Source organism: Onthophagus taurus, chromosome 7 (genome assembly GCF_036711975.1).
Source record: "Onthophagus taurus isolate NC chromosome 7, IU_Otau_3.0, whole genome shotgun sequence".
Taxonomy (NCBI): domain Eukaryota; kingdom Metazoa; phylum Arthropoda; class Insecta; order Coleoptera; family Scarabaeidae; genus Onthophagus; species Onthophagus taurus.
This window is the reverse complement of record NC_091972.1, coordinates 17,850,199-17,873,493: the sequence shown is the minus strand read 5'-3', so window position 1 is coordinate 17,873,493 and position 23,295 is coordinate 17,850,199. Positions and strand designations below refer to the sequence as shown.

General features: G+C 31.7%; 2 protein-coding genes across 2 annotated transcripts; one reads left to right on the top strand and one right to left on the bottom strand.

The window, feature by feature from the left end:
* Positions 1-200: 200 nt before the first annotated feature.
* LOC111417631 (cleavage and polyadenylation specificity factor 73) lies at positions 201-23,113 on the bottom strand. The gene is made up of 15 exons (XM_071198283.1): positions 22,953-23,113; positions 22,818-22,881; positions 22,661-22,758; positions 22,483-22,611; positions 22,254-22,431; positions 18,029-18,118; positions 17,819-17,969; positions 17,594-17,769; positions 11,322-11,451; positions 11,093-11,268; positions 10,768-11,029; positions 10,527-10,714; positions 10,346-10,474; positions 10,173-10,295; positions 201-606 (listed from the first exon to the last, which is right to left on the bottom strand). The coding sequence occupies exons 1-15, from the start codon at positions 23,021-23,023 to the stop codon at positions 502-504; spliced, it is 2,070 nt and encodes a 689-aa protein (XP_071054384.1). The 5' UTR covers positions 23,024-23,113; the 3' UTR covers positions 201-501.
* On the top strand, positions 15,695-17,582 carry LOC111422661 (delta(24)-sterol reductase-like). The gene is made up of 2 exons (XM_023055877.2): positions 15,695-16,954; positions 17,006-17,582. The coding sequence occupies exons 1-2, from the start codon at positions 15,939-15,941 to the stop codon at positions 17,565-17,567; spliced, it is 1,578 nt and encodes a 525-aa protein (XP_022911645.2). The 5' UTR covers positions 15,695-15,938; the 3' UTR covers positions 17,568-17,582.
* Positions 23,114-23,295: the final 182 nt, after the last annotated feature.

Below are 23,295 nucleotides of genomic sequence, written 5' to 3'. Positions count from 1 at the left end.
CAAATTAACAAATCTTGTCCATTTATTGTATTTTTTATGTTTATAACATTCCATAACTTGATTGATAAACCAATATTTTCGCTTTCAATTTGTTTTAAGATTTCGTTATGGTCTCCATTATAACCAGGAATATGAAAATTAATTTTTACATATTCAGGTAAATCGGTTGCAACACAAATTTGCAACTTTTCATCTGACCAAATTGATTTATCTTGTATTTTTGGGCAAAGCCAATTCGCTGTTTCCATATCAACGCAGTAAACGTGAACGATCCCGTTTATTAATGTTGCATCATCAAATTTTGGGGAAATGTTATTGTGAAAACCAACTGAATCTATTTCACTGAGAATGTAATCTTCAATCAGTTGGAATTGTTGCATGGTTATTTTGGAATTTGGATAATTCTGTGTTGTTATTGCCAAATCAATTGAATTGTTTCGATTAAAATTTGCCATTACAAAATAAAATGTTATACTGTTTATGTTTTGAAGGTATAAATTATTAGATGTTTGTTTCAACTTGAGGTGGCGCTAAAGATTGATACAGTTTAGTGACTGCTGTTTGTACAATTTGTTGAAATGTTTCGTCTGTTGGACAAGACACTTCCTGTAAAAAAAAAAAAACATAAATAAAATAATTTTAAAAATTAATCTAATAAATAATTAATGTTTCCTTAAATGATATCTATAAGTATAAGAGTAATGTTATGATAATAGCATACCTGATAAAAAAATAATTTTAATGTTCTACACTTTATATACAACGTTTTTAACATGTGCTTCACGTAAAACGTAAACATTAACCTATAACAAATCGGTTTAAACCGGTTTAAGATTTAAAAGATTTTCTGTAGTCGATAAAACAGTTTTCTTAAACAGGGAATTTTGTTATATCATACAAAGTCATATCAAAAAAAAACTTGATGTCATGTTATTATTTTGAAATCAATTTATTAAACGGACGCACACAGGCGAATTTTTTAAAAATCTTGGCCAAAATTGCAAAAATTTAAGGAATAAGATTGAAAATGCAATTATTGCTATTTGATTAAGTAAATCCCAAGGTGCCTTGAAACACCTTCTTTATAATTATTGTAACAATCGCCACCAAAATATTTTAGTTGTCAATTGATTGTTTAGTAAACAGTTTTCACCTAGATAAAACGTCGGTAAAAAGTGTGGTTTTTAATTGATTTTTTCCTTTACACTTCTTTTATATATTTCGAAAATTTATCATAGAACCTATTGCTGGTGATAAGTAGAATTGTATAATATACAGAAAGTAACAATTCGGTTATTAGTTTTTTTGTAATATTGTTTGATTACATCGTATGTGTAAATTGAGAAAATAATTTATTTCACGATATTTAGATGGGCAAAAAATAAATTGTTTAACATTGTTCAAAAGTAATATTGTATACGTGTTGTAGTATAAGGCCTACAATTATAGATTTTGCTAGAAATTCTTGCGGTATTTTGCGGTTTTACCTTAAAATAAATTTTTATTAGTGTGTATAAAGTGCGAAAAAAAATCATAATTCTGCTATGTGCTGTTGGTTTGGGGAAGGCATTTGCAGTTAGAAAATAAACATAAAGGAACTCTTTCACCATTAAATTGATAATATAGGATGTCCACAAAAAGGTTTCTAACCAAAATTACAATTTATTTTCTGAAACACTAATTTTAGTATGAGATGTTAGCGTTAAAGTTAATAATTTTCTAAAAAGAAATTAAAAATTGAATTGACACACTGAGTTTTCGGTAAAATATTAAAAGATGTTATTGTGTCAATTCAATTTATTATTTGCAAGATTTTTTCCTTGAAAATTATTAACCGTAAGTCTTATACAGGGGATGGTCCGTTACAAATGGGACACAGACCAACAGTGAATTCCTTACATTAAATTATTACGATTTAACCCAATTTATCTTAATCCATTTGTTAATAATAACGAAGATACAGATGGGTAATGTTTATACTCTATTTTCATTTTTCTTTAATAATTTTCACTAATCAATACTCTCGTATTAATGCCAACACTCTAGTATAATGCCAATACTCTAGTATTAATGCCAATTGACGGTGTTAGTCTAGTGTTTGACCAAATAAAGTCATTTTTAACGCCAACTAATGTTTACTGAGCATAATTAAATTTTGCAAAGTGCCCTTAAACAGTGATTATCTTGGAACTTTAGAGAAGATTGGTAGGTATACCAAATTTATGTAAAAATGTCTGAGAAACTGTTTTAAGTTGTGCGAGTTGTAAAAATTTTAACGATGAAAAAGATGTCTACTTTAAAGGAGTTTTTAAGGCAGGCAGCGCCATCTGAAAGATAAATCAAAACTAATACCAAATTATTATTTATCGTCTTAAAAAATGGTAATGTACCAATTTTCATGGTCATAATGCAAGAGAAAACGAAATTATTAAAGAAAAGCGAAAATAAAGTATTAACTTTAATCATCTGTATGTCGTTATTATTAAAAATTGCACTAACTTAAATTGGGTTAAATCGTAACAATTTAATGTAAGGAATTCACTGTTCTTCTGTGTCCCTTAGTAACGGACCACCCTGTATATAAAATATAGGTAGATACAATTAAGTAAAATCGCAGTATATCATAAAATACTTCATCCTTGTTAATTGTATAGATATTTTTTAATTTCCACCAATTTTGAAGTAAAAAAATTGACAAAAATATCTTTTTGGCCAAGATTTTTAACTAATTCGCTTCTGTGGGACGTTTAAACATTTATTCAAATCAATTGAAGAGAGAACAACTTGAAACAATTTTAGTTGTTTTAGTTCAAAAAAATGACAATTACCGGTTCTACCGCCTCGCCCGTAAGCGACCTCGACGAAGTGAGGATAAACGACTTTACATTCAAGTGTTGTACTTTAAAATACATCACATGAACGATATCATCCAATATCACCGAGGTTTGCGGTCGAGGCACTAGAAACGACAGTTTATAACAGCTTTACATCAATGTGATTAGATATCCAGTGCCTCGCCCGCAAGCGACCTCGGCGAAGTGAAAATAAATTAAAGTGTTTAAAAATTTGCTTTTCAAGACATCAAATGAACGATATCAGCTAATATCGTCGAGGTCACTTGTGGGTGAGGTGCTGGATGTGTAGTTACATGAACGTAAAGCAAGTATAAACTATAAGTTCTAGCGCCTCGCCCGTAAGCGACCTTGGCGAAATGAGAATAAACGATTTCACATTCAAGAGTTGTAGGTTTGGTTCACTTTCCAAGACATTAAATGAACAATATCATCCAATACAGCCGAGGTCGCTTGCGGGCGAGGCGCTAGAATTAACAACTTATACCAGCTTTACGTTAATGTGACTACATATACAGCCTCTCGCCCACAAGCAACCTCGGCGAAGTACCTATTTTTTATTCAAGTATTGTATACAGGGTGGGCAAATTTGGGTGTTATTATAGGCTATCTCAGAAACTATAAGAGATACGAAAAAAGTAGGTGACATGTCCCAGTCTCTTTTTCCGAGACTAATCCAATCCCGCAAAGACCAAATCTCTATCTTCTTTTGTTTTTAAGTTATAACCGAAAAGTCAAATTTTAGCGATTTCAAAAAAATGCTCATATTTCGTTTATTTTTGAAATTAGAGAAATGAGGTTAATACATTCTACAGGCACTTTTTTGAGTAGAATATACAGTCGTTGAAAAATTTTAAACATAGCACATAATTTTTGAGATATAACAAAGTTGTATTTTTTGCAATAGAAACCATAGTTGATTATGATGTTTTTTTAGCTTTCCAATGATGTATCGCACGCATGATGTATCTGCAGAAAATAAGCGTTACTTTTCAATTCTAAAATATTAAAGATTAATATTCAAATTTTTAATTATAGTAGGCGAGGAAAACGCTAAATCCTACTTAGTTACTATAGCAACGTGAGTTTACTTGTCATTTCATTCATGAATTTTGCGAAACGTGATTCCCATTTAAGAAGTTTCGCATTATCTTTAAATAAAACGATAAAATTAAATATAGAATATATTGGAGTCCGCTTTGAACATGATACATAAGTCTTCATGTCTTCTTCTGAAAGTCCGCTCCCAGTTTATGATCCTTAATTTTCCTCTATCTCACCCAATTTCAAAAGAAAAGATTGCTGATATCAAAAAGCTTCTAAATCTTATGTTTGGGGAAAACTGGGAAAATACTACCGAAGATTTCATTCATTGATACCGAACTTTTCTAACCTTACAACCAGTAAGTTTAGTTGAAGAAGCTGGCAGTCTGTGACTGTTTAGTTCCTGAAGTTGTTGTTCATATTTAATTATTCATTAATTAATACATTTCTTGTATTTTTAATAAACAAACTTTACTTGCTAAAAAATGATAAATAAGATGCTATTTAAAATAACTATTCGAAGTTTTTATTCGTTGGTACAAAACCAACTTTATCCTGAATAATAGTACAAAACCAACTTTATTCTGTCATATTAGTGCAAAACCATATAACCACTAGGTAGTATTTACTGGCCTACTATAATCAAAATTTTGAACGTTTTATTTTTTGCAAATACACCATACATGCGATACATCATTGGGAAGCTAAAAATATGCTCTCTTCAGTAACATCATAATAAACTATAGTTTGTATTTAAAAAAATACAACTTTGTGCTGTATCTCTACCATCATCAAGTATGTTTAAAATTTTTCAACGGCAGTATATTCTACTTAAAAAAGTGTCTTAAGTACGTATCAACCCCATTTCTCTACTTTCAAAAATAAACGACATATGAGTATCTTTTGAAATCACGAAAATGTGACTTTTTTGCTATAATTTGAAAACAAAACAAGATAGCCTATAATAACACCCAAATTTGCCCACGCTGTACACTTGGTTCACTTTTCAAGACATCAAATGCACAATACCATCTAATATCGCCGAGGTCGCTTGCGGGCGAGGCGCTAGATACAATAGTATACACGAGCTTTAGATTGATGTAGTTACATAACCACTGCCTCGCCCGCAAGCGACCTCGGTAGAGTGAAGATAAACCATTTCTCATTCCACTGCTCTACACTTGGTTCACTTTTCAAGCCATCAAATGCACAATACCATCTAATATCGCCAAGGTCGCTTGCGGGCGAGGCGCTAGATAGAATAATATACACGAGCTTTAGGTTGATATAGTTACATAACCACTGCCTCGACTGCAAGTGACCTCGGCAGAGTGAAGATAAACGATTTCTCATTCAACTGTTGCTTTTAGACTTGCTAAGTTTTACTCGTTTTTTAGATTGACAGTTCCACTCAAAGAAATTGTATATATAGAAGCCGCATCGCCTATGTTCGCCCATATACCGGTTTGAAGCCAACGCAAGGGCATTTGTTTGCAAACAAAATAGACCTTGGTCCTAGCGACAGTGGCGTGTACGAATTAGATGAAATTGGTCAGACTTTATCCAGTGGCGTATCCAAAGAGTATCCTAATTTTATATATAAAATTACAATCACAAATTAATTGTTAAACTAACTACCAATTGAAAAGTTATTGCCGTAATAATTTTATAAATTGTAGAATGAATTTTTTTCTACAGTGTAAAAAGTACTTTGAAAAGTACTTTGACAAGTGCTTTGAAAGCGGAACACCCTCGTAAAATTTGTATTTATTATCCGATTTCGATAATTTTTTTTTTTTAATTGTAGAGCGTAAAAAACTGTATCTTGGGACAAAGAGTGATATTTTTCTTTAAAAAAACAAGGCCTACTATTTCACTTTTTAGGTGCTAAAAATGAAGAAATCATATTAGGAAATTTTTTACAAAAAATCTGAGTACACCACTGCATTAAGCACCTTTTGAAATGGGTATATACCAAATTTCATCAAAAATGGTTACAAATCAACACAGCGACAGATAATTGAAAAATATAATTTTTTATAAATTAATCTCATCTGATCTAGTAGACCATGACAAAAATGTAATAAAATACAGAGAATAATACAAAACTGTTTAACAATATTTAACAGAAATTCAAAAAATTGAAGAAAAAAACAACATTCAAGGTATTAATAGAAAATAAAAACTAGTTAAATGTCTGTTGCTTCCACCAATCCACCGTTAAGTTCGATACATTTATTGTACCTTCTTCGTACATTCATTGTTACATTCCTCAGTTGCTCTGGGGTAATGTCTGCACATGCCTGAACTATTCTAGCACGCAGTTCATCTAGCGACTGTGTCCTTGACCTGTAAACTTTCTGTTTAAGGATTCCCCAAAGAAAAAAGTCGAGTGGTGTCAAATCAGGAGATCTTGGCGGCCATTCAATAAGATGACTATTTCTTCCTATCCGTTGCGTTATGCACGGGAGACCCATCTAATTGAAATTTTATATTCGCACATACCAGAGGTGGTAAATTGTTTAGCGCATTCGAAAACTCATTTCTTAAGACATACAAAAATTTTGTTGAATTTAAATTGCCCTCAAAGAAAAATGGACCAATAATTCTGTTGTCAAGTATTCCGCACCACACATTTATTTTATGCGAATACTGGAGCCTTGCGTTGATGATCCACTCTGGATTTTCTGTGCACCAATACCTTGAATTTTGCGATGACACCACGCCATTTGTTGTAAACGGGGCCTCATCGCTAAACAAAATTTCCCTTAAAAAGTTTCTGTTTTCCAAGTATTCACCTTGAGCCCATAAACAGAATTCTAGTCTTCTCTCTTCGTCTCTTGGTTCAAGAGTGTGTAGAAATTTTAGTTTATAGGGTTTAATTTTATTTTTTGTAAGGTACCTTCCAATACATTCTCTTGGAATATTTAAATCTATGGCAGCCGTTCTCAAACTCGAATGAGGGTTATTATGAAAATATTCCACTATTTGATTATTATTTCTAATTTCCCGGCGTGGATTTTGAACTTTTAGAATTTGTTTTGATACACTGCCTGTATCGTTGAATACCTTATTTACCCGGTGAACGGTGCTAGCACTAACCGGAGGCATATCTGGATGCCTGTTATTAAATTCTATAGCCTCTTTTCGAAAGAATATTATCGCCAACAAGGCGTACAATTTCAACTTTGTGTCTAACACTTAGTCGTTCCATAATTACACCACTAAATTGCACACTTTTTATAACATTTTTATAAGCACAAAACTGACAGAAGTAATGCTTTAAATCACTTTCATAGAATTCAATTCTTTTTTTTTTTTATTTCCACGGTTTACTAGATAACTATTTTTTTATTTCCATGGTTACAAATGTAAATAGTTTTTGTATTATTGGCTGTATTTTATTTCCTTTTTTGTCATGGTTTACTCCATCTGATCAAATAAATTCATAAAATATTGTATTTTTCAATTATCTGTAACGGTGTTAATTTGTAACCATTTTTGATGAAATTTGGTATATACCCATTTCAAAAGGTGCTTAATGCAGTGGTGTACTCAGATTTTTTGTAAAAAATTTCCTAATATGATTTCTTCATTTTTAGCACCTAAAAAGTGAAATAGTAGGCTTTGGTTTTTTTAAGAAAAATATCACTCTTTGTCCTAAGGTACAGTTTTTTACGCTCTACAATTAAAAAAAAAATTATCGAAATCGGATAATAAATACAAATTTTACAAGGGTGTTCCGCTTTCAAACGGGTCACACGTATATCTTTGTCAAGTTTTAATAAGATTTTAAAGTATTAAACACAATAAATATAATCTTTTAAATTAATCAGAGGACCTAGAAACAGTACACATACTTGGTAAATGATACAAGTATGTACTATTTTGATTGTTAAGTTGTATTTCTAACTAAAAGTAGTAGTATACTAAATGTATAAATATATATAAATAAAAATGAAGATAAACGAATCAAAAGAAGAACGACTTTGAAGATTTATTGATTCGCAAATAGGATTCGTTATTTTAGTGTATGTCTTATTCTAAGGGCTAAAATAATATTCGGGAGTGTTCGGCGATAATCGGCCGATGGTCTGATCTGTGCACCTTCATTGTTTCAACTGGTTTCGACAAAGGTTGTTAGTAAACAAACCGCGTGTTGCGTTGGCTTCAAGTTTTAATGTTTACAACTGCTTCTATATATACAATTTCTTTGGTTCCACTAAAAAGAACATAACCTCATTTATTATAATCACGCTCTATCGCCCTTTTTACATGGCACAGCATTAAAAAATAAATTGGTTAAATTTGCTTGAAATTCCACAAAAATTATTATATTATATTATTAAATTACACAAAAAACGCCCCAACTTGTAACTCTGTTATTTACATTCCGATTTTCATGACCCAGGTATCAAATGAAATGGTTTCATAAATACTATGATTCATGCTACAAATAATTTTTTTCCAACGCCATCTTCAAGTTCAAGCGATTATTAACTTTTGTTTTTTAAATTGCTGCGTATATTTTTCTTCACGTCATTGGATAGAGATTGGTTTTCTGAATCCATTGATGTACAATACATCCATTTTAAATGTAATTTTAGCAGAAAAAAGACAGCTGTATACAGGGTGTTCCGATGACTCGGGGCATAAAATTAACCTCATATACTAGTGCAAAAATGATGACGATTCGTGAAAAAAAATTATTATAAAAGTCTTCAAATGGCCGAGATATGGGCCATCAAAGTTCAGAAATTTTAACACATTTTTCTAAATATTTTCAATACCATTTATGGTAGAGCGTTGAAATTTGGTACAGGGTAAACAAAACTCAAGCAAAATCATTGAACCAATTTTGAAGTTATGTTAGAATTTTTGTTATGTTCTTGTTTGTTGTTACCGTGAAAATTAAATTTATTGTTTTGGAAATTACATTCTTTTATTCAACTAAAATAAATTAACACTGGATTTAACTAAATCTGCACTTAGAACTTTATGCAAATAAAAGTTATTAGCTCAGTTTGTTTTTCAATTGTCATCGCCAACTCAGATCTTGCGGAATATGTTTCCTTTTTTTGTTTGTTACGATTGAAACCGAAGCTTAATATTTTATGTTATATGTTATCAAAATTTTCAAAGAGTGATAAAAGTTTCTAAAATAAACTTTCTATTAAAAAGTACAAAAATAAATGTAGGGTTACGAGCAAACAAATTTTAAGGACACTCTGTATAACATGGTTGCCGCCGCCCGATCCAAATTGGTTCAATAATTTTGCTTGATATTTGTTTACCCTGTACCAAATTTCAACGCTCTACCACAAATGGTATTGAAAATATTTAGAAAAATGTGTTAAAATTTCTGTTAAAATTACATTCCGATTTTCATGAGCGAAATATCAAATGAAAAGGTTTGATGAATACTATGATTCATGCTACAAATAAACTTTTGCCAACGCCATCTTCAATTTCAAGCGATTATCAACTTTTGATTTTCAAATTGCTCGATGTGTTTTTCTTCACGCTATTGGATAGAGATTCGTTTTCTGAATCCATTAATGTATAATACATCAACATTAATTGTAATTGTAGTAGAGAAAAACATTAAAATAGTTACCGAACATTCTCTTAAAGTTAGTTGTGTCATATTGTAGTTTACCATGGGAAACAATAATCATTTATAACTGCTCCAGGCATTGAAATATCATTTAATGACTGTTATCACTTTTGCGCATTATTTTTTCCATGGCACACTATCAAACCATTTCATTTGATACCTTGCTCATGAAAATCGAAATGTAAATGACAGAGTTACAGCTTGGGGCATTTTTTGTGTGACACCCTGTATCTATGTAATTATCAAAATCTTCAAAATGCTTATTGTACCCCATCATGATGTGACTCCATGTACTTAAACTAATACAAAACTAACCCAAGTGAAATGAGAAGGGGTAGTGAATTTATAGCGAATGATGAGATCAAGAAAATGATCATATTCTGATCACTACCAATGTACAAAGAAGGACAAGTTCAAAGGTTCATTATAGAGAACCATAAAATCATGCGTAACTTTATTATCAATGGAATAATAAAAAAAAATAGTTTAAGTATTAATCTTCATACTTAACAGATCCTCATTTAAAGTTTTAACAGGAATCAAAACGCGTTATGCCCAAGATTTACAATTATAAGAATTACTCATACAATTTAAGAAGAGAATAAAATAATCAAAGGAAGAAATGTAGCTTTGAAAGATTAGTTTTAGGTGATACCTACCAAATTTGCAAGATCAATATCAGCTCTATTTTCCTTAACAGTCACATACAATTTCTCACCCTTAAACATTTTCGGTACAGAATCTTCTCCAAACATATCTTGTAACATTTCAATCAAACATTCCTAAATACAAAATAAATCAAATATATTGTTTTTAAAATTAAAAAGTTTACCTTAAAATGCATCCTATCGACTTTAGCGCTTATTGACGATGATTTTATTGGAGCATCAATAAGATCCGCTTGTAAAATAGCGGCAACTAAAGCGTCGGCGTACATATCATTAGTTGGATTTGCAACCCACTATAAAATAAATTATTCAAAATACACTCAACAAATAATTCCTTCAAATTACCTCCAAACTTATAATTTTATTGTCATATGATATATCAACAGCGTTAAACGCTCTCATTTTTTTATCACCTTCCAATGTCTCCACCAATCCAGCTACTTGAGTGATAAAGTGGCGCAAAACAACAATTGATCCGGAATAATGTAAACTTTGTCTTTGCATTACTTGTGTCATACTCATATCGGTATACTCTAAAAGAAAATGTATTAAGAGAAATAAGTCATTTGATTTTTGAATAATCAACTTGATAAATCATTTGCTGCTAAAATGTGGTAATTAAAATTCCTTTTTACTAATATTCCAGATAATGTTTTTCCAGGCTTAGGACTCTCCACTGCCAAAGTACCCATAACCTTAGCAGTTTTTTCACCGCGGAAATACAATTCAACCGCGTGAGTATTCCTTGGATTATGAAGATGGATCACTGTGTTTGGATCGTCTTCGTATTCACGTTGTAAAGCGGCTTTAAGTCGACTCATTTCATTTTGTTCTCCATGAACTAAAACCTAATTAAAAAAAATTTCAATAAAAAAAAATTTTTAAGTCTTATATTTATATAAATAATATACCACATGAGGAGGTTTTAATATTCGAATAAATTCACTGGTTTGTTGATAATCGGTATGTGCCGAAAATGATATGTAATCCACAGACATTTTCAATGGAAGTTTTTGGCCAAGCATAGTTGTAATTTCTTCTGGCTCAGAAAGAATTGTTTTTGCTAAAGTTCCTTCAACACAATAACCTAAAATAGAATTTGAATTAGAAATGTAATTGGGATTGTAACAGAAGATTAACCTGCTATAATCACTCCGTTTTTGGAATCTGTACACCAAGATTCAAATAATTCTCTTGATAATCCACTTTGCATCATACCAGGTGATGCCATTATTACACACGGACCTATATCTTCAAAATGATCAATACCCTAAAAAATATAAAATTTATAAAAACAATTGGACCGCGTTATACATCACTTGACTAAGCGACAAATGAATAATGTTGAGAAAAACGGGATTTTCGTTTTCATCTCTCTAAAAATATAATACCTCTTAGAATAGACACACTTAGATAGGTTCAAACTATTGAAAATTGTTTGGTGCCTGTCGATTTTTATCACAGAACACTGATGATAGCTATCACAAGCACAGAGGGCATACAGGGTTTCTGTAAGTCGTGGCATAAATTTAATCACTAAAAATCTCTTATTTTATCCATTTTACAAACAAGTTTCTTAATATTTTTTTTTGTTTTGTTAAAAAAGATCACATATCAAAGTCGAAGTCAGATTATTAGTTACTAGTTTACAAAATTAAAGTTTAAAAAGTTGTAAAATGAAATTAAGAACGAAGTGTTACAAGTTTACAGGTTAAAATTTAAGAACGCTCTTTTTTAACAAAAGAAATATTTAAGAAACTTGGAAAAAATTCAAGAATCATCATGTGGCTTAAAAATCGACGATTATTTTTTAATCAATGTGAAATGACCCAAAAAACACGTTAAAAATAAAAAGAAAGTGTGGAAAAGTGACTAACACTACATTAACTTCAGTTATAAAACTTCTATTATATGATAACTAACTTCAGGTTTAAAATGTCAACTTCAATTTTGAAATATTTGTAATCGTCATTAAAAATCCTTTAAAATGAGTACAAACACGACATATTTATCTTCAATATTAATGAAGTTATGGTCAACTTCCGGTTAAGAATGTCAACGTCAATTTTGGCATTGTTGTGAAAAATCCTTTAAAATGAGTCCAAACAAGATACGTTTAATTCCAATATTACTCGAGATATAAGAACTTCCGGTTGGACATGTCAATGTCAGTTTGACATATTCTTAATTTTTATAAAATGTCTTAATATTTGTCACAAAAACAAAAATATAACAACACAAAAAAAGAATTAAGGTTGGTATTAATATTTAAAAATTAAATTGCTATCTTCATTGTTGCTAACTTAGGGTTTAATGTTTTTTATTCAAACTTTTTTGTTATTTGAGATAAGTGCGTTATCTTTGGACTCATTTTAAAGGTTTTTTAATGAAGATGACAAATATGTCAAAATTGACGTTGACGTTTCAAACCGGACGTGATTGTATTTCCATTAATATTAAAGTTAAATATGTCGAGTTTGGACTCATTTTAAAGGATTTTTTAAGAAGTTGACAAATATGTCAAAATTAAGAGTTGAAAGTTCGAACTTTTTGGCTTTTTGAGATAAATGCGTCAAGTTTGGACTCACTTTAAAGGTTATTTTATGAAGATTACGAATATAATAATAAAATTAAAGTTGAGATTGACAACTGAAAGTTTTTTCACTACTAAACCCGAATGTTTCTAGTTCTCGTTCTAGTTTTAGTTCAATAAAAATATACAACATAGTAATATCTTATTAAGTTTGAGTTTTAGTTATATTAAACAAAAAGCGAAGTAGGCTGAAGACAATGTAGTACAAACAATAAGAAACCTGATTTATCTGGATTACAAATATTTGGATGTGAAGCATATGCAAAAGTACTAGAATACTTAAAGTTGAATTAAGATTAGATCAAGAAGTTAATCAAATGAGGAACGAAATTGATGAAGAAATAAAAGAAAAAAACAAAACAACTCAAGAAGAGCAAGATAAAGAAGATAGAGACAAGGAAGACGAAGAAAATCATAATAGAAGGGGACAAAGAACAAGAAAACCACCTGTAAAGTTCAAGGACTACGTGTATTTGACATTTGATGAAGCAATAAATGACGAAGACAAGAAAAAATTGCTAGATGCAATAGAAGAAGAAAAGAAGTCATTGAAGTTGAATCAAGGATGGGAATTAGTAAAAATCGAACAAATTAAGGGACAAAAGATATTGAGTAATAAATGGGTATTCAAGATCAAGGACGACGGAACTTATAAAGCCAGATCAGTGGTAAAAGGTTTTGAACAACCACAAGAACACATAGAAGAGTTATTCAGTCCAGTAGCAAGTATGAGCTGTATTAGAGCAATATTAGCAACAGCAGCTGCAGAAGCATATAAAATAACACAATATATTAAAACAGCTTTTTTGTATGGTAAATTGAAAGATGATATCTACATGAAAATACCACAGGGATATAACAATTCAGAAGGACAAGTCTGTAAATTGAAACAGGCGCTGTATGGATTAAGGCAAGTACCCGAAAGATGGAACAAGACATTTACAGATGCTTTAGAAAGTATCGGGTTGAAATAGCTGAAAACGGAACAGTGTGTATTTAAAAATGAGGATACAACAATTTTTTTAACTATACATATACGTAGACGATGGACTTATTATATCGAAAGATAAAACAAACACGACAATTTATTAAACAAACTGAAAACTATTTTAAAGTAAAAGTATGGGAACCAACAACATTTCTTGGACAAAACATAAAATAAAATGAAGACTCGTTAAAACTTTATCAAAAGGACAATATAAACCAAGTGCTTCAAAAATTTAAAATTGACAACAGTAAAAAAACTAAAATACCATTAAATCTAACTAATGTAAAACGTAGTGATAATCAAGAGATAAACAAAGACTTTCCATATCAAGAAGCAGTAGGCAGTTTACTATACTTAACTAACAAAACCAGACCAGACATAAGTTTCGCTGTAAACTTTGCTACTAGATATATTAAAAATACAAAAAGATGTGACGTAACTAATGTAAAAAGAATATTAAAATATCTACATACAAACAAGGATATTGGAATCGAATATACGCTTGAAACTGGAATAAGAAATTTAAAACTGCAAGCCTTTACAGATGCTAACTATGCAACGAAGTATGTTAAACGAAGGACCGATCAGTTGGACAACGAAATAACAGCCAATTGTTGTGTTATCAACCGCAGAAGCGGAGTACATTGCGGCGGCCGAATGCTGTAAGGAGTTACTACATATCAAGAGCTTTATGGAAGAGTTGATTAGTAAGAAATACAAACAACAATGTTGATAGACAATAGAAGTGCTATAGATTTGATCAACAATGGAATCTTAAACAGACGAAGTAAACATATTGACGTTCGTTTTCATTTTATACATGATATAGTCAAGTCAAAACGAATTAAATTGATCCATTGTAATAGTGAAGATAATTTAGCAGACTTTTTTTACTAAGCTATTAGAAAGAGTTAAATTTGAGGGATTTAGAGATAAACTAGTTGTTAGAATTTAAGTTATTGTTTTGTAAAACATCGTTTTTGTTTACTGGGGTGTGTTAAGTTTGAGTTATAATAAACAAAAAGCGAAGTAGGCTGAATGACAATGTAAATATAAAAACCACTACTCAGTTGTTACATTCTGCCACAGCAACATACCATTAAAAAGCTAAATAAAAATATATAACCCAACATATCTTATGCGCTACCTACCACTGCCACTAGAACTAACACTAGACTAAGAACTAGAAATTCGGATTTAGTTCCACGTCTCTCAAGACGGCTAAACCCGAATGATTCTAGTTCTAAGTCTTGTGTTAGTTCTAGTGATAGTGTTAGTGTCAAACTAGAACTAACCCTAGAACTAGAAATATTCGAGTTTAGCCGTGCGCCTTGGCTAAACCCGAAACTTTCTAGTTCTAGGTCTAGTATTGGTTCTAGTTTTATTGGTAGTGCAATAAAAATATGCAACATAGTGATATCTTATGCTAACTAGCGCTACCTACCGCTGTCGTTTGTAAAATGGATAAGATGAGAGATGTTAATCTATTTGTAGAATCTCTGAAGATGGCCAAGGGCCGAAACTAGTTAGACTTAAATTCTATGTAAAATAAAAGACATAAACTTTTAATTTTATACTAACATCTAGATAACGGCACTGGCCCGAAATTGTAGGTTCATCTATTTTTTCTATTGTAGAATTTCTTGGTGTATCTAAGTGTCGTATCTAAGTCGGTTCTTAGACAAAAACGGACTTGAAATCGTATAACGTGATTGGCGCTTAAAATAAATAGTATTTTAGGTCTTTCGGTATTCTGCATTTTTTCCAAGATAAGTTACACCTTTACCTACCAGACAGCATAAAAATCTCTAAAAACGATAATATGTCGCTTAATCAAGTGATGTATAACGCGATCCAATTAAAAGTTAAAATTAAATTTCAAACATTTTTTGACATGATTATTCGCTATCCTTGTTTATCAATGTAGTCCCCCAAATCCCACTCTACACAGTATGGCCGCCAGTTATTAATAATCAAAGCATAAACAATCAGATATTGTTGATAGTTAAAATAATACCGCTAAAAACCGATAAAATTTGTCAAACAAATCTAAAATTTAACAAAAAAATTGATATTTTTATCTCCAGATTAAAATGACCTTGATAAAATAAGCGATAAATACACAAAAAGTGATCCTTTAAAACACTTACACCACGAAATTATTTCAAAAACGAATATGTCGTGGAAATCGACTTTAATACGGCTTTTAGAAGATAACCGTGGTTTGGTGGTTCTCTTTTTCTGCCTCCCAGCAAGTTACATCTTCAATCTAATCCTCCACACCAAAAATTGGCTCTACAGAAAGTTTTATGGGAGTTCTCTAAATCACGATCGACAAGTGATAAAGATTCAAAATCAAATAAAGTCATGGAAGAAAAGTAATAGTACTAAATTACTCTGTAATGATCGTCCCAACTGGTTAAGTTTATCAACAAAGTTTTTTCAAAAACAAAAGTGCCATAAAGTGTCAGTTAATTTGGTGAATATCTTAGAATTAGATAAAAAAAATTTAACAATTCGAGTTGAACCAATGGTGACCGTTGGAGAAATAACTGAGTATCTTATACCGATGGGTTACACTTTAGCGGTGACTTTAGAAATTTCTGACGCCACTTTGGGGGGGTTAGCAATGGGGACAGGGATGACAACGTATTCTCACAAAGTCGGTTTGTATCAAGAAACGATAATTTCGTACGAAGTTGTTTTGGGTGATGGTTCATTGGTGACAGCAACGAAAGTTGTTAATTCAGATCTTTATAAGGCATTACCATGGTCCCATGGCAGTTTAGGATTTTTAGTTGGTTTGACTTTAAAGATAATTAAAGTTAAGCCTTACGTAAAATTAACATACATTCCAATAAAAGGACAGAAAGAATATTGTGATAAAATTCGCTACCTATCCGGAGCTATTAATTGTAAAGATAAAGTTCCTGATTATGTTGAAGCCACGATTTATAATCGAAATGAGGCGGTTGTAATGACTGGAGAATTTTCGAATGGTGATTCTAATTTACCCATTAATCATGTTACAAAGTGGTACAAACCTTGGTTTTATAAACACACAGAAAGTGCTTTGAAAAAAGGGAAATTTACTGAATTAATTCCGTTAAGGGAATATTTATTACGACATAACAGAGCGATATTTTGGGTGGTTGAATCGATGATTCCTTTCGGAAATAATCCATTATTTAGGTAAATACTTTTAATATTCTTTGAGTTGCTAATTAAAATTATTTTTTTTAGATTATTCTTTGGTTGGTTATTACCCCCAAAACCAGCATTTTTAAAATTCACAACAACTCCAGGAATTCGAACTTTCACCTTCACAAATCAAGTTTTCCAAGACATCGTTTTACCAATAAACGAATTAGAAAATCAAATCGCGACCTCCGAGAAATTATTTAACACATATCCACTTTTGGTGTATCCATGTAGAGTTTACGATCACGGCCCGGAATCAGGACAAATAAAACGACCACCATCTAAATACTTAATTCCAGGAACGAATTATACCATGTATAATGATTTGGGAATCTACGGTGTTCCAGGACATGTTAAAAATAAAGTTAAATACAACCCAGTTGCTGCTATGCGCGATATGGAAGCGTTTACCCGGGATGTCGGTGGCTTTTCATTTTTATACGCAGATATTTTTATGACGCGCGAAGAATTTGGGACGATGTTCGATTTAGAGTTGTACGAAAAAGTGCGGAAGCGGTATTTTGCCGAAGGGGCGTTCCCCCATTTGTACGAAAAAGTCAAACCAGAAATTGACGTTTTCGAAATTGCAAAAAGATATGAATAAATAACTAAAAAATTTAATTTTCTTACTTTTAAATTTGAAATGTGCTTGAAAACGAACGGATTGTTGATGGCAATTTGCCGCCGAATTCGATCATTCATCGCATTTATGTAAGTTTGATACACAGCCATACATTTTTTAGCTAAAGACGATGCGTAATAAATAGGAATGTCGTGCAATTCAGGATGTTGACTCCAATATTCATCTAAAATCAATTCAGTCACCTTATTATTTTAATTTAAGCGTTAAAATACCTAAAATGAGTAATAATTCTTGTGCTCTTCCAAGAGCAAAAACTGGAATAAGACACCTTCCACCTCTATTCACTATATCATGGACAAGATTAGTAAATCTGCTTTCGCGTTCTTCGCGTTTTTCATGAATATGAGTCCCATAAGTTGATTCCTACAAAAAGACATAAATAAATAAATTATAAAAAATAATTAATAAAAAATAAAACTTACCGTTATTAAAACATCTGGATGAACGTTTGGTATTTCAGCAGCCATTAAATGTCTATCTTCTTGTCGTGAAAAATCACCTGTATATAAAATCTAAAACAAAAACTGTACGTATATATGATTTCATAAAGTAATCATTATAAACAGTTTATGGAAAAATGTCAAAGACGTTAGAATCTAAGAGGACTACTACATCCTGTGAACAAATGCAGAGTTTAATGGTCTGTTCGCAACGAATTAGTTTTGTGTGCGAAAAAAGATTTATGAAATGAGTTCGCATGATCGTGATGTTGGTAGAAAATGTGAATGGGGTAGTTCAAAATGGAAAGGAGCTCTCAAAAGAAAGCACGTAGAGAAAATCTACGATGGTTATTATAGTATAAATATAGTATCCGCCAAAAGTCAGTTCTTTTTGGATCTATTACACCGACGTTTTTGAAATTTTGTTTATATGAGATGTTCCCGATCTTTGGATCTGAAATATTTTCAAGATGGCCGCATCTTCCGGTCTATACAAAGTAGACCACAAAATCGTTATTTTAAAACGAATGTTTTGGTTTTTATTACATAATTAAATATAAAAATAGGTTCACTTTTATTACCATTATTATTATGATCTATTGTAACTGATGCCCTCCAAAAGTCTAGGGAAATGTAGATCCTTGAACCTTTGTATTGCTCCAAGGTCTTTTTCCTATACATGGGTTGAACATTTGTGAACATATTGTGTCTTAGACGACCTCTGGCGACGCATTTACTCAGTATATGTTCAGCAGTGTCCGACTCGTCATTACAAAGTCGACAAGTTTGATCCTCAGCTTGTCCAATGAGCAAGAGATGGTATTTTAGGGGCGCATGGCCGGTTAGGAAGCTTGAGAGTGACCTTTGGTTTTGTTTTGCGATGGAATTGTCGTACTCTTCGCTGGCCTGTGGAAGTTCTTTCCAGCGTAAGACTATCTTTGAGCTTTTTTTGTAGTTCACAACCGGGTTGGAATCTAATAAAGGACATTTTCGCTGCCTCTTTCGCCAGCTTGTTCGCCTTTTCATTGCTCTCAATGCCTCTGTGACCTGGAACCCACCATAGACTAACATCATTATCCCGAGCGAGTTCTCTCAGATTACTGGTACACTCCCTGATTAGTGCAGAGTCACATGTGTAGGCCTGAATTGCCTTTAGGACAGCCCGACTGTCTGTGAAAATGTTTATGGATGCACCTTTCTGTCCCTTTTCTGTTTTTTATAGCAAGAACTTCTGCTTCTATTAGGGGCAATTTAATGCAGCTATTTGGTCCACCAATGCTCATACCTACTCCAGATCCAACTGTCTTTCAAGCGCCGGTGTACCAGGTGGCAAGGGCTCCTGTTTTATGTTCGTCTAATCGTGTCTGCTTCTAAATATGACCTTATATGGCTGGTCGAAATTATATACTGTGGGTATAAGATCCGTTTTAATTTCAATCAAGTGGTTTAGACATGTCCTCTGAGGTTACCCTGCATCAACTTGACTTAAAGCTGCCTTTTTTTGTATGTATAAATGAAGTGGTGTGAGACCGTGTGCTTCAAAAGCAGCCGTCGGACAAGATCTCATTACACCAGTATTATTAAGACGTGCTAACCGCTGGATTTGTGTCATTCGTGATTTAACACCCAAGTTCCTTCATAGGAGCCTGCGGCAGATCTCGTTAGTCATAATGGTTTTTTCCCTCACCTTGACTATGTGGGAGTTCCAGTTTAATATATTGTCTAGTATTAGCCCTAAGTATTTGACTTCTGTTTTGAAGTTAATAATTCTGCCTTAAATGAAAAAGTAAAGTGAAAGGAACTATTTCGATTTTGTTTGGACTAATACTGAGTCCAATGCTTCTGCATTAGTTGGGTTATGATTGTGTTATATTTACCTCGGATTGTGATTACCAAGTCATCAGGGTATCCCTGAATCATGAATCCAGTTTTTGTTAAGGTGTTCATCAAGTCATTACCTACCAGGCATCATAGGACAGAGGAAAGCACTCCCTTGAGGACATCCTCTGAGTGCCTTAATAGGCAACGACTCGCCTCCCAGAGGGCTGTATCTGTTAACTTTTAGGTTGACTTTGGTATGGATTGTTGATACGTGGAACTTTAAAGGTTTTTATTTATGATACGGTGATTAATATCAAAAATGGAAGATAATATTGAAAATTTGAAATATTTAATATTTAAAATAACGATTTTATGGTCTACTTCCGGTGGACTTGAAGTGGCGACCATGTTAAAAATATTTTGGGTCGAATGACCAGAAAGATCATCTATATAAACAGGTAGGTGCAATGAAACTAAAAAAAAAAGCAGATTGCTGACTTTTTGGCGGACACTGTATAAAATGTTATGGACAAGAAAACTCTAAAAACTAATCATTGAGTGAAGGTGACACATTATTTCACCCTAACCCAACTGAAAATATTCCTTCAACATCCTCATGGCTGCCACCTAGTAACAGTGAGGATCTGCTACCGTCAACACTGAACCGCCTAGAATCTACTCACCCTATGTTTACACTCAGAACTAGAGGAATTGAAAATTTGTAAATTTTTAATGGACGGCAATTCAGCGAATATCATTCCAGTAAAATATTAGCTAATGGTGAAAAACTTGACAGGCGCTATAAATATTCTTTATTGTGTCGAAACTAATAATAATATTCGTGTCGAATGTTCGAATTATAGAATACAAGAATTATATGTAATGAAGGCGTGTGTAATTGGACACACTTGGGTAATTACATAAAGTCTCATGAATCTATCATGCTTTAATTTGAAACTAATCTCCTTAAAATAATTTTAAAGACAACGATGCAAATATAGGTTGAAACCGAAATAACTAAAAAATGGTAAGTTCGAAAAATTTCACATTTGAAGATTGAGAAATGGTAATTTAAAGGTTGTATGTTCTTTTTTAATAAATATTAAAGATATTGTCTGTGTTAGAATGATTTTTTATGAAAGGAGTTTGACAAGATATGCATTTTAAGATTAAAATTGAGTAGGAATGTCAAATTAAAGCGTAAAACCTCTTCTTTGAGAAAATATAAGAGTTATTATTTTGGCATTAAACAGATTTTGTAAAAAAAATTGTTAAGACAAAGATGTTTTTGAAGTTTTATGTAAACCACAAAAAAAAATGATAAAATTAAAAAAATCGTGGAAACCTTATTTTTAAATATTATAAAATGATTTTTATATCAACAAAAATGGGGGTTCCTATTTAAGAATGTCAACTTAGGCATGGTATCTCAATTTTGGGACAGCCTGTACATTTCAATTTTATCTCAAAAAATGCGGTTTCAATAATATAACATAGATGTCCACGTCTTTTTTCCAGAAGAATATCCCCCGCGTTTTTATCGAATTGATTCCATATTTTATGTACACAGTGTATAATCACAAAGCTAGAACAGTTCGATATATCATTGCAAAACTGCAAAGGCCAAGAATATGATAATGAAGCCAATAATTAATCTCGTTGCTTATTTTGTACCTTATGGAATCTCATCCTAGGAGACGCAGTATCGTCTTGTAATCAAGCAAAATCTTTCTTTGGTTTCTCTGCCTACAATAACGTACGCGCAAGCTGCTCACCTAGATTTGAGGCACTGAAACATCATGAGAGTTTCATGTATAACATAAAAAGATTACAGGAAATTAGTGATTGTTAACTTTTGAAGCATTGTAGTGACTTGTAAATATTTTTAACAGTAGGAGAATCATCTGATATAGATGGGCATGAATTGTATGAAAAGCTCAATATGGTTATCCATGTATATGAAGAAAACGACATTATCTGGGTACTAAAATATATAATAGACAAAAATTTAATTGAAGGCGGCAGATGCGTCTGCAGAATGAAGTTTTTAGAGGTTAAAAATTTGGCTTTCATATATCAGCCTTTGCTATTCTTTTAATTGTAAATAATGTAGCTCATTTGTTAATTATTGTGACTAAGTTAAAGATTTTGGTCTTAGGAAAAGCCTCAAATATCATTATCAGATTTCCCAATAATGTTAACCCAACTCATTTCCAACAAGCTTTACTTAAATCAGTTTTTGACACTAAGGAAATTGTTTAAAATGATTGGTTATGATTTTATCATAGTTACTCATAGCAACTGCTATTTTTATCATTTCAAGCAAATTTGTTGTTTCAAGAATTTTTCCATAAACCATTTAAAATGATTTTAAATAAAGAATCACCTTAACACCAGCAATTTCTATCATAAACATAGCTGCTCCTAATACATGACCAGCATTATAAGCCCAAAATTTCACTCCCAAAACGTCTTTTTCTTCATGAAAATTTATTGTTTCAATTTTATCCATGCTAGCTTCTAAATCTGATTCCGTGTATAACATTTGCTCAGTAGCTATATTACTAAAAGTTACAACATTAAATTTTTATCATATTGAGGAAAATCATTCTCACCTAACTTTAATATAATCAGATAACAGCCACCGGTAAATAGCTTTAGTGGCATGGGTCATAAAGCATCGCCCTTTAAAGCTGGTTTTTAACAAAAACCAAGGTAATGCACCAGAATGGTCCAAGTGAAAACTAAAATGCATCAATTAGAATAATAAAACATTATTATTAGTCTACTTACTGAGATATTAGAAGTATATCGATTTCATCTGCTTCAATTAAATCAACAAACGGAAGAGCATCCATTCCTGATAGACCAGGGTGTATACCGCAATCTAACTATTAAGTAAATTAAAAAATTAACAATTAAAACAAAATGAAAAGTAACAAAAACTTACCATAATCTTTTTGCCTTTAAACTCTATCATAATACATGATCTTCCTACTTCTTGTCCAGCACCTCTGAAACAAGTCAACACAACATTTAAATTTTTTAAGTTTTTTATTAATTATTGATATTTAATGATACTTACAATGGACGAATAAGTAGTTGATCACTTTCTTCGGCTGGAACTTGCGTTTCCGGTTTTCTTTTTGTCGCCATTCTAGAACCATTAATCGCCTAAAGTTTCAATTTTTAGCTTTGCTTTTATTTTAAGGTTAGAATTTTGTTGATGGTTGTATGCAAAGTTGGTAAAGTGTGCTATAATACCGACAAATTATTAAAATTAATTTAGTTGTCTTTACTAGGTGGCGCTTTCAAAATATATAATTTTATTATGAAAAATAAAATATAAATTTGTTAATTAAAGTGTATATTTTTATTGAGATAAGAAAAATCAATCTATTATTCATCATCTTTATCTCTACTATTGT